Source organism: Typopeltis vanoorti, chromosome 1 (assembly GCF_054136105.1).
Source record: "Typopeltis vanoorti isolate ZY-2024b chromosome 1, IOZ_Tvanoo_1.0, whole genome shotgun sequence".
NCBI lineage: Eukaryota > Metazoa > Arthropoda > Arachnida > Uropygi > Thelyphonidae > Typopeltis > Typopeltis vanoorti.
In genome coordinates, this window is record NC_143549.1 from 24,134,216 (window position 1) to 24,147,029 (window position 12,814).

The 12,814-nt window shown below is 32.9% G+C and overlaps 1 protein-coding gene across 1 annotated transcript in view; it reads right to left on the bottom strand.

Annotated features, from left to right (window-relative positions):
• HUWE1 (HECT, UBA and WWE domain containing E3 ubiquitin protein ligase 1) overlaps positions 1 to 12,814 on the bottom strand; it is a 1,068,888-nt gene that overhangs the window by 716,489 nt on the left and 339,585 nt on the right. The window contains exons 31-32 of the mRNA XM_090396304.1: positions 6,653 to 6,726; positions 2,840 to 2,997 (exon numbers count right to left, since the gene is read on the bottom strand). Coding sequence (XP_090252430.1) covers positions 2,840 to 2,997; positions 6,653 to 6,726 — 232 coding nt within the window. The remainder of the gene's footprint in view (positions 1 to 2,839; positions 2,998 to 6,652; positions 6,727 to 12,814) is intronic.

Here is a 12,814-nt window from a genome sequence, read left to right on the forward strand (position 1 = left end):
TAGACTCGAAACCAAGTCTTCCTTCGTACGCAAGTGCTGTGGTGTGCAAACGCCACATCTACTGAGCTACACAGGCTCTTGAAATGTATTTTTTTAAAGTGTATTTATAAATGAATCATTTTTCTATAAGGAATTTGCCTAAGTTATTTTAGTAATACTACAGTAATTTTAGAGTACAAAAATAAAATAAAATCCACCCCACGTATCTTTTTTTTTTCCCTTTACACATTTGTACATTTCTCATAAGGTTGATTTTCTTTTCAGTTTGAGGGACAGTATTTAACCGATTGTGAGCCTAGAAGGAGCTGAACTTGTTCCAGGTTTATCATGAGCATTCAAAAATTATTTTACTATTGCTATTATTAGATGACATCTCCAAGGAGACCAAATGCCAATTGTGGGAGGGCATCCTACGCTATGACTACTCTTTTCTTTACATAAACAGTGCATAAACAGTCAGGTTGGTTTTTGTTTCAGTTTGAAGAACAGCATTTGAGGGATAAAAAGTTGGACTGGTTCCAGGATTACAATGAGTTAAAAAATTTTACTATTATTATATGACACCTCCAAGAACTCATTGCAGGAAGGCACCCTAATCTATACTACTCTACACACACACACACCTATCCTCCACTAATTCTCCAGTTGCACAACAGTGCCCACCACCAACAACAGTACTTTTTCCAATAACTGATTTGTATTCTCTCATCACTTGGTCTAATTTTACATATAGAATGCATAAGTTCCATACAGCTATCAGCAAAAAATGGGCAAAAATATTTTCTTGCAGTATTTATGAATACTATTATTATTGTTGTTGTGACACCTCCAACGATTCACCATGGAAGGGGACACAACGTGTTCTATATAAATTTCACCATTAATCCTCCAATTATACAGCTCACTATCTCCACTAATTAATTCCCCAATTGCACACAATATCTACCACATACCACTAGCAACAGTAATATTTTTTTTGTCTGTAAATTACGTACATTTGTTGTCATGGTCGAGGGTCTCTATGTAGGATAAAAATCTTAAGTTTCCAGGATAAAAACCCTCCTACTTCGTATGAGTTTGGATAACTCACCTGAAAACTAAAAATCCCATATACAGATCCCTCTCTTCACAATGAGAATCAATATTTGGTCTTCTCCATTAGAAGGCTGTAATTTTTTTTGAGAATAATTATAATTTCGTGTTATTATAATTAGCTACATTATGAAAGATAACAGTTTTGTTCCTACAATAAAAATTCTTCATATGGAATTAATGTGTGCAACTTTCCATTTAATTCCAAATCAATAGGGATTAGTTTCGACACCTATTTATCGACCTTGTGCAACACTCCACTAATAAGAATTAATTTCAATCTTAAGCCACACTAAAAAATAAAATACACAAATGGACAAGGTCTTAAAAGTATTTTCATTTAAATTCTTAAAATTCGTAAAAAATACAGGACAAGAATAAACACAGGGAAATATATATATATATATATTATTATTATTTTTTTTTTTTTTTTTTGTGTGTTATGGGCATATTTGAATATGATTCAGGTGCAAATTTGTAGTTAATATGTAAACAAAAATCAACAGTTTTTTTTTCTTGTTGTTGAAACTAGATCAAAAAAAACAAACAAAAATATCCACTACATTTTAATATTAAAAACACTGAAAATCATATTTAAAACCCAGCAACAAAATGATGCTGTTCAGATAAGACAAAGGAGATATAAGTATCAAAAAAAATAATAATCCGTCCTTCCTCCAGTCCCTCACCTTCACTTCAGAAATTCACATTAGCATTAAGAGGATGGAAATTTGCATCCTCTTAATATACAAGGACAGTGAATTCAACTGCAATAAATTTCAGAATAGCAAAAAAAAACATGCATAATGATATAATGGCAATGCATTCAAGCACACTTTTACTACTTTACAAAGTTAATCAAGATACCACACCCCTTCCAAATTATGTGGTAAATAAACAATCATCTCAGGACCAGTGTTCATGTTTTATAGGGTTTGCTAAAGTAGACAACTCCTGTGATAGACACATTTAGTTCACAACTGATAAGAGAACTCATTTCACCATAATGGTTGAATAATAAACATTATGCAAAAATGTAGAATAGACAGAAGAAAAATGCTACACAAAATGTTTTATGCAGTCCAACTTCAAACTCTATAGAAAATACAGTACAGCAAAACAAACACTGCAGAAAAATCATAGAAAATAAGGGAATTTAGAACTTTCCCTCATTCAAAGAACAGTAATTCTAAAAAACATCCTTTTAGCCAATAATTAGCAGACATATTCCTTACAGGTATAAATAATGATAGCAGAATTTAGCCTGTTGTGTGAACTTTTGTTTTCTCTAAATCAGTAGAGAGTGAGACCATAGATGTCTTTGTACTACATTATCGTATACATTTTCTTCTAGAATCAATTTTTCTATATTTGAGTTTGCTACAGTATCAGTGCCCCTTAGTTGCTTCACCTGTCATTATTAAGAGAATATAACAGGAAAAAATATCACTAAAATTGTTAGTCTATATCATGGAGAATTAACAAAGCAACAACAGTTTACAGACAATGCAAGTGCATTGCAAATAATGTACTAAATCTAGGAGATCGATGGCATCACACAACATAAATAGCTACAATGAAGATAGGCAAGGGAGAGTTACTACATGCTCCCTTTATGCACATCAAACCAGTCTTATCTTTGGAGTGTAAAATAAAATGCATAGACTTAACATTCTTGTCCATGACTAAATGGAAACTTTACATGTCATATTAGGTATATATACATAGAAGCACTAAGTATACCTACCTTATGAGTGTGAATCAGATAATGTACAGGACTGAACTGAGTAAATCCTGTACGAGAAGATTTTGAAGGTAACGTATGTGGTGATTCTAAAACAGTCTTAGGATTAACCATTTTTTCAAGCAGCATCAACCATGCATCTAAGAACTCGCCTGTCCCATCTAAAAATAACAGAACACAAGGTTATGGATTATTTAAAGAATAAAGATTTGATAACATTTATTCAGAGACAACTAATTGAATTATAATCTTATATTTAGTATATAATGAAAAAAAGCAAACCTTTTGTTGTTTTAAGACATTAAATGTCAAGTGTATGTGATGGATACATTTTTGTATGAGTAACCCATCTCTCTCTCTCTCTCACACACACACATCATTTTCAGTGTGCTCCTCATAATAAGAGCAGCAAAAACAAAAATAGTCGTAAGTGTGGGGATGAAATAATGAATAAGTATCGTTCTTTAAAACAAGGATTAAATTGGGATTAATTCTGAAAAACCTAGTAGAGGGCTATCATTAAATCCACCCCACCCACACACACACACATCTAAAAAATAAAAACAACAAAATAATAAATAAAAAAAATTAGAAGTGCAATTTCTTAATAAAGTGAAGATGAGGATGTCAGTAATGTGTGGGAAATGATCGAGAGTATTTAAGGAAAGCAGCATCAAGATTACCAATATTAGTAATAAGTATGAATCATGGAAAGTGGATGAGTTGCATCATTAATTTAATTTTATTTTATAACTTAATAATAATAAAATAACAGGATCCAGAGGAAGACCAAGATATAGGTGGATTGATATAGTACAAAGTGCCTTAGACAATAGAAATATAAGATCTGATAATGTTGGAGTCTTGACAAGTAACAGACTGATTTGGAGGAAAATTGTAGATAGGAAGTTAGTAATGATGTAATTTTTTTTTCATTTAGTACTGTCATATCCTGTACACCCCTTGAGGGTACATGGCAGGAATCTGATGATGACGATGATTAAACTAAAGTTTTACTCTAATGTAGTAGCTGTTTTAATAATTTTCAGAATGTATTTAGATCACCATATAAGCATGAAGGAAAGGAAGAAAATATAATAGGAGAAAGGTGATCAGAAAGCCCAAGATAGCACAATTAGAAGAATGACTAGAGTTTGAATCCTTCAAATGTTTTATTCTTGTCATGATGAAATAAGTGAGTTTTTTCAGTTGAAGATGAGGTAATTTTTTGCATTCAGAATTTTATTTTTCCTGCTGAAACCAAAAGTTTTTCTTTCACATACACATAAATCAGCCAGAATACACACATTAACAGACAAAAACTTCTATTGTTGGACATTAGATGGCAAAGTGTAAATTAAGTGGTAAGAAAGTGGGTTATTGTATTGTGTAGCCCTGCTGAGATCAGTTCTTGTAGAACAGGCATGCCAAACTCATTTATCTCCAAGGGCCAAATTAAGAATTATACATCAAGCCGCAGAACACAACAGAAAAAAAATCTCGAAATAAAGAGGAAACAGATTTTTTTAATATTAACATTAGAGTATATAAGTAGTAAATACAACCATGTTACAAAAATACATCTAAAATACGGATAAAGTATCTGCATAAATATATATATATAAAATATCGTATAAAGTTTACATATTTAAATAAAATTATACATATGTTTTTTTGAAGAAACTATGTTTTTCATTGATGAAATCTTCAAAATTCGGTCGACTTTATTGAGCTGTAGTCATTTTCAATTTTGTTTGCACATGCTGGTCTGTTAATCTTGATCTTTCCGCAGTTCTTTAAATTATTCTTTAAAGTTGAAAATAGTTGTTCACATAAAAATATGCTACAGAACATAGATAAAATATGCCTAATTGCACATAACACATTCGGGTATCGATCAACTGATAAATGATTACAGAACTTTGGAATTCCAACGTCCATATATTTTTGTTTCAATACAGAATCACATAGAATTTCGATTAATTCCAACTCTGTAAATTGTCATCAACAGTTTCAACATCGATCGATAGAGGAGAAGTAAATAGGTGAAACTGATTTTCATATTTCTTAAAATTTAAAAATCTTTTGAATTCATTTTCTAATAACTGAATTTGATTGGCATATTCTGAAAATTTCAATTTCGTTTATTTATATTTATAATAATGATTGACAACATTCAAAATGGGATAAACTTTCTTTTTGAATTTGTTTTTGGCAAAGTAATAATTTCTCTTTGAAAATGTTAATATTGTCAAATAACATTTAACTACATGATGTTTGCCATCTAGCTTAAGATTAAGTTGACTTGTAATGTCAACTCAAAAAGCCACATCCTTTATCGGTTATTGATCAGTTTTTAATTTTTCACATTCATAATTTTTCAATTCTAAAAAAAATGCAATCGCTTTAAAACTATGACTGGAAAGCCATCTAATTTCTATATAATAAGGTAGATTTTACAGCTGTAGTTATTTTCACTTTCAAAAGATGTATAATTACTAAATTGGCGATGATTAAGCCCACGCATGACTATAATTTACAATTTGACTGACATTTTTTTAGGACATGTCCAATATTTAAAATTTTGGAGCATAGTGTTTGCTGATAAATAATGCAACGAAAATGTTAAAAATTATTGCTTTGTTCTTTGCATTTTTCTTTGAAATTTGTAACATCTCCTTTAACAACATCAGTCATGGCAGAAGCACCATCGGTTGCAAGGCAAACTAGCTTTTTTTAACGGTAAATCATATTCATTCAAAACTTCCATATGGGAGTCAAAAATATCAAGTTCATATCACATCCACGAATAAAAACAGCCAGCTGAGCGATATTAGGTACATCTGTACTTTTGTCAATTGCAAGAGAATAGGTTTGAAATGTTGGAATTATTGATTCTAGTTGATTCCTTAAGTTCCCGGCTACATCATCAATTCTGCTGGTAATGGTATTTCAAGATAAGCTTATATTTTTAAATTTCTTTAATTGATCAGGACACAGAACTTCAACTGCTTTAATAATACATTCGCGAATAAATTCCCCTTCAGTGAATGGTTTCAACTTGCTTGCAATTAAATGTGATAACAAATAACTAGGTTTTACCATAGCTGTATTATCTTCAATAGGTTTGGTAAATACACTTTGTTGATTCTGAAGCGTCAACTTTAATTCTGACAATTTATCTTCATGAAGTTTTGCAACGTTTGTCATAGTTTTCTTTATCATTTGTATCATACCTTTTAATATTATATTCTTTGCAAACTGCAATAGTTTCTACATATCAGGCATAATTTTTTTTTCCCTTGAAAACTACGATGTTCTTCAATTAATAACTTTTACTCATACTGGTTGAATGTTGACTTTATTTTTATAAATGCTTTATTAATTATAAAGAAAACACTACACTTTCTTACAACTTGAAAATTGCTAACAGCAAGCTTCTGATTGCTGTGGTCAGCAGATGTAGCCATGTACATACTTTTTTTAACTTGTCTGTTAAAATTAGATATTTATGCAGTGGTGTAACAAGATTTTTTGAAATGACAAATAGAACATTATTTCTTTTAGAAATTGCAAAGTAGTTTGGTGTATAAAATAATCTTAAGTGGAAATGTTAATTTCTTAAATATGTTTATTTAATTCGGTGTTGTCAAAAGTTAAATAACCATATTAGTTATAAAGTTTGACAGGCCGCATGTTACTTGTCGGCGGACTTCATGCAGCCCTCGGGCTGTGTGTTTGACATGCCTGTTGTAGAATATCAATAATAATCACAAACTCAAAGGACAATTTTCAAGTCAAAAAGTTCTCAATCACCTGGAAGATCAGGATGCTCCAATCCATCCTCAATTGGAACTTTACCACCACAGGTCAATGCCCATCGAAAGGTCCTATAAAATATTATAACACAAATTATGTATACAAACTTTTCAGTTAGATTTAGACTTTAGAATGGTGCTTTTTAATAGAAATAATGCAGCAAGACCACAACATGAATATTCACAATAGAATAGATAAAAGTTACCTATAATGCAATAGACACCTGAAAAGTAATATATATTTTATATATTTAAAAAACAGGATTGGTTGTTGGCCTACTTGCCAGAGAGAATGACCCACTTGCAAATCAGCAAGCTGTCAGCTTATAAGCTGATTATTACCATGGATTTTCCATTTACATCATGCCTATTTTATCAGATCTGAACTGGCTTGAAAAAATTTCATTCATGAGTCTCTTCGGATATCCAGATTATATAACCTTTTCACATGATTTACATAAATCATGTCTTAATTTATCCCAGGGGGAAAAAAAAACTTCAGTTATTCCAGAAAAAGTAACTTAAAGTATACCTACCATTTCAGTATCAGCAAAATATTCAGTGAAAATAAATATATAAAATGAGGGGCACCATCTACTCTCCAAACAAGGAAAGAATGGGAGTCATGTGAAATGCATACTAATTGGAAGTATCTCCTCAACCATTATTTATTTGTCCAGGAATTATAAGACAGTTTCCATTCTCTCAATTTCCCATTCATTTATTCAAAAGGAAATTTTTGCTTCTTCCTAGAAATTATATGGTTTTCCCATCAGCAAAAAAAAAAACCAAACAAGATTCAAAAATATACATCATTTAATGAACATAACACCCATGCATGTGAAACAATTACTGCAAAGCTGCGATTATAAACCCATTAACTTTATCCAGTTGAAATCTCCATATTCAAGTGAATAAATGTGGAGATTTTGTAGAAAATATCAATATAAAATAATTGTGTTTTTTTTTTTTTTTTTTTTCAGGTTTAATCAAGAAAGGAATTCATCATCATACATAGGTCCAATGTATATTGGCATTTGATGCTTGTTTCACCATTCTTTGCCATTTCTCTCTATGCATTGCCAGATGACCAAAATCCTGCAAACTCTTTCCACGCCACTCTTTCACAAAAGCTAAAATAGAATAGGATGGTCACAGCAAGAGGAAGTAGACCATTCTCTTTTTATACCATCTATTGAACCAAGGTTTTGATCTTTCTACTGCTATCCATTCTACAGATATGTCCAAAAATTTTCAGTTTCCTTTGAATTATTTTCTGCATTAGATTCTCTTTATAGTTTACTTTGCAACACAGTTCTTGATTTTATACCTATTGCACTCATCTAATTTGCGCAATCTTTCTATAACATGTTCTTTTGAAAAAATATTCAAACAGTCTTTGACCATTACCCAATTTTCCAGTAGTCTCAGCTTCATTGGGAGAGTTGATTGATTTCCATATCTTGTCCATAGCCTGTAGGGTTTTTTTTTTAGCTTTTGTTATCTGTAATCTTATCTTTTTATTTATTTTTACAGACAGTCATGTGTCATATTGCTCCATATGTATGTGAAGATATTAACTTCTTCCAGCTTTTTTCTGTTAACTTTTATTTGCTTTTTTTTTCTCTTCTTTCTCAGAAGATCATTGTTTTATTGATATTCATTATCAGCCCATATCTCTTTCCTTCACTTCAGCACTCTTCTTTCTAGTTCCTCTTCATCTCCTTCAATTATGACTGTCTTCTGCAAATCATGCATTATTTTAGTATCTTGAAGTGAAATTCCCTTTGTATTACCCTTTATAATAATCATTGTTCTTTCCAAAAAGCATGATAAAGATGAATGGGGATATTGGGATTTCATGTCTCATGCCTGGTTGTCCAGAACGATCTTCCTATTTCACCACAGTTTCTCACAGCAACTGCTAGACGGCTACTGATGTTCTGCAAGAGATATCAGATTTTTATTCACTCCAACCCATTCTACTCAAGTCATAAAGACAGATATAAGCATGTTTTTACCACAGATTTCTCCACAATTAATCAGAACATTAATATTTGGTGCACACTACTTTTGTCTCTTCTAAATCCTGTTTGCTCATCTTACAGATTTTTTCCTTATTAGTTGCCTTCTACTAATATCATCATAAGTACATTTTCCACACGACTCATGAGAGCTATTGTTCTGCAATATATATACAGGACTGCCATAAAATAACTTTCTTATTTGGAGGCATTTGTAGCTAAAACCAATAAAAGGAATGAGAATTTTAATATTTTCTATATTTTTAATATTTTAATAATTTCAAATTTTATATTGAGACTTTTGAAGGCATGGAGAGATGATTGCCAAAAAAACGAAAAGATTTAGTACCAAAAATCGCCAATAGGGGAAATTTTGTCACTGATGGAGCCAAAAACAAGCAGATAATTACATCAACATCAACAATGTTGCTTACATCGTTGCAACGATGTAAGCAACAGCCACGTCACATCATAACACACCATTCCAGCTGGATATGGTGTGTTACGATGATATTAATAATAATTAAACTAAAACAACAACTTGCGGGAGACACAGAAATTAATGTAGTGATTGAACTCACAGGAAATAATGTTTTATTCATCAGAATCAGTGTCCCCCTGGACCACACACACGATTTTCAATGTGCTGACCTTTCCTAATCTTCTTAATCATAGCTCTCAGTGCTACAGCTGATATAGGACCTGTATGCAGGTTATGAAGCCTTCTAAATTCCCGAAGGACTGCTACAGCATTGCACTGTTTAAGGTAAAATAACTTAACAAGCACGCTGAGGCAAGGTGGGATGCATATTGAGCACAATGAGTCAATCGAATAACTGCCTGAACGTTCCCAATCCCTTTTCGAGTGGAATTGGTGGCGCCGCTAGCACGTATGCACAGTAAAATTTGCATAATCCTTTTAACCTGCATTTACTGGAAATATTTGACTGCTTTCGACTCCATCAGCACCAAAATTTTCCCTATCGGCGACTTTTGATACTAACCCCCCCCCAGAAATCATCTCCCCGTGCTCTCAAAAGTCTCAATATAAAATTTGATCTCATTCCGTTTATTGGTTTTAGCTACAGATGCCTCCAAAGAGGGAAAGTTATTTTATGGCCACCCTGTATATATTAGTTTTCTTCAACGTGTATTAGGATTAATGCTGTCCATCCATTCGTGTTTTGCCTTTATCCAATTCCATATTACACAACTGATACGGTTCATTTATGATCACCTCACTGTTATAGCAAACCTTTCATGATTTCACTGACTTCTCAACCCACATTCCCCAGTGTGTTTCACAGTCTGTACTCAGGGGTGATAATTCCCTCAATTTATCAATTAACTTCTTCTGGACCTCAACATCTCCTTGTGTCTTATGTAACTGAGCAGTATCTGATAAATCTCTCTGTTTCTCTCTCTCTTTTCCCTATTTCTTGAGTTTCATCATTCTGATTTTTTTAAGGTTCTCTGCTTTGGCTTCAATTTCTTCTTGATGTTTCTGATCATCTTATATACTTCTCTTGTTCTATATTGACCATAGTATTCAATATTCTTCACACTGCTCCTCTAGCCATTTTGACTCTCCTAACTGCCTTCACTTCATTGCATTTTGCTCTATATTGTTCTTAAATTTCCATGGAGATCTCTCTCCTAATCTCTTGAAACAAAGCAATTACTGAAGTATAATATAAAGTGTGTGTGCGTGTGCATATCATTTTTACTTAGTATCCTTACTGAATCCGGGAAATAATTTCTTAAGATCTTGTGTTCAGCTTTAAAAATAAAGATTTTCGATACTGGATGAAATTCTCTAGCATTTCACAAGTTTGTTTGCCAAGAGTGTCATAAATTTTATGGCACCATCCAAAGTTAACAGATTTACTTATTTGTGGCAAAAGTACATTTACTACTAACTTTATAAACATCGGTATAGATACAGCTGCAGATAATAAATTAAATTCACACAGAATCATCACTTGAATCTAAATCCAATAAAGCTTTCTGCACACCCAATTCATCTCCAACTCAAAAATTCTTTCAATCATTGATAAACTGTTCCAATGAATATTGGAATCTGACAATTTCTTTGTCAGGTTTTATTATGATGTGCTTTTATATCTACCACTTTTGATTGGTAACCTTCTAAAAATGCTAAACACTTTTATTTTGTTAAAAGAGGAGATTAACAATTGTAATTCAGATCATGAAGAATGGTACCTGTAAGACTGTTTTTATAATTACACCACCCCTCATCATCAATGCCATTTTCCTGTTTGGATTCTACAAAACTGTTAACTTTAGATTTTCCTTTATTTACTGTTGACTTATAAAGTATATCTGTTACAGCTCAGTGAATATTACAGATCAAAGAAAGCTGGAGTTCACCATTAATTAGTTTGCCAAATTTGGTCATCATTAATAAATCATCAGCTGTCATTCAAATTACGTCTTTAGAAAGACAGACTGCATTCATATGTTATTGTCTCTACAAGTTTTAAGTAATTCTCTGCTGACATACTACCATACACATGCACTACTCCCATGTTCTACAAAATTACCTTAACAGAGTGACCATTTATATTTAAATATCACCTATTGCATACTAATGTCACTTGTCAAAAGTCGGACCAAATCTTTCAACTTCATTTACTACTATTTTTTAACATGAGCGATATAATCCAGTAAAGCTTTTGTAATGGCACAGCACTGCTCTGTGTGGTTCTTTCTTGAGGAAGAGGAGAAGAAGACTATGAGTTTGCAGCTACACTGTAAAGGGATGATGGACAGCTGCATCTCTTGTTTAAACAGGTTAACAGCAAGTGGAAAATCTATGTTTGCCAATTCACTGGAGTAGTGACCGTGGAACATTGTGATTGTGAGATAAAAGTTGAAGTGAGCCTATGAAGTAAGGATCATCTATGAGCCAAATTGCTCTCCTCTGGACAACATCAAGAATTTTTAATGAATAACAGGTGAACCACTGCAAATGTGTGAATAGCATTCTAAGGATGAGTGGATTTGTGATTTGAATAAGGATAGTAGCTGGATAGATGAAAAATAGCTTCTATAGTAAAAGAGAATGTCTAGTTTTTTTTTTTAGAAACTGAGGAAGCTATTGATGTGATGTGCATGTGCTAAGAGGGGGGGAATAGATTACTGAAGACGAGGGAAGTTGAGCTGAGATGTCTTTTGTGAGAGAAAAGGCAGGACTGCATTTTGGCAGCATAGAAGGTCACTAGGTTATCCTTGCTCCAATGAAGGGTATTTAAAGCACTGGTTGCAGATGATCTTGATGTAAAGATGTCTGGGAAGTACATGTCAAAGCTACAAATAGAATTTTTAGTGATTGAGAATAGATGAGAGAATGGATCCCTGGGGTATTCCTGCATTAGTAACAAACCTTAAAGAAAGGGTCAGTCCACCATGACATGCAGTGAACACCCAGAGAGAAAGCTGGCTATCACGATGCAGAAAGTGGTAGGTAGAATGAAAGAAAGCAGTTTGCAAAGCAGGCCTTAATGCTAAACATGCTCAAAATCCTTGGAAACATCAAGGGCAACAGCACACACTTCTCTAAACCTTTCCATGCACATATCCAGTAGTGAGTGATGTAGGTGAATATATCAGGTATAGATCTGGATTGATGGAATTCATACTGGTGGCCAATGATTAACTGGTGAGCTTCTAGGTAGTGAAGAAGATTGACCATTGACAACTTTCTCCATTATATTGGAGAGGATTGAGGCGATGGCAGTTGGCTTCTCTAACCCGCCCCCCCCTTTTTTTTTTGAATGCGTTGCATATATGTTAATTTCCATGAGATGGGATAGGTTCCAGCTGAATATAAAAGATTGAACAGATACCAGAGGATAGGTGTTGGCTCTGGAGTACAACATTCAAGTACAAAAGGAGCGATGTCATTGGGACGAGACAACCTTGTAGTATTCGTGTTGTCTAATACTATTCTTAAGTCTTTCTGACAAAAGGCCACAGGAGGCATATGTTGCTGAGTTGCTGATTTGGAAAGTGGAGATTTGCCTTCATTATCTATGCAGGAGTTAGAGGAAAAGAGTGTGGTGAGATCTTTGAATGCTGTAACAGTGATGCCATCTGGATGAGAGAGAGGTAGC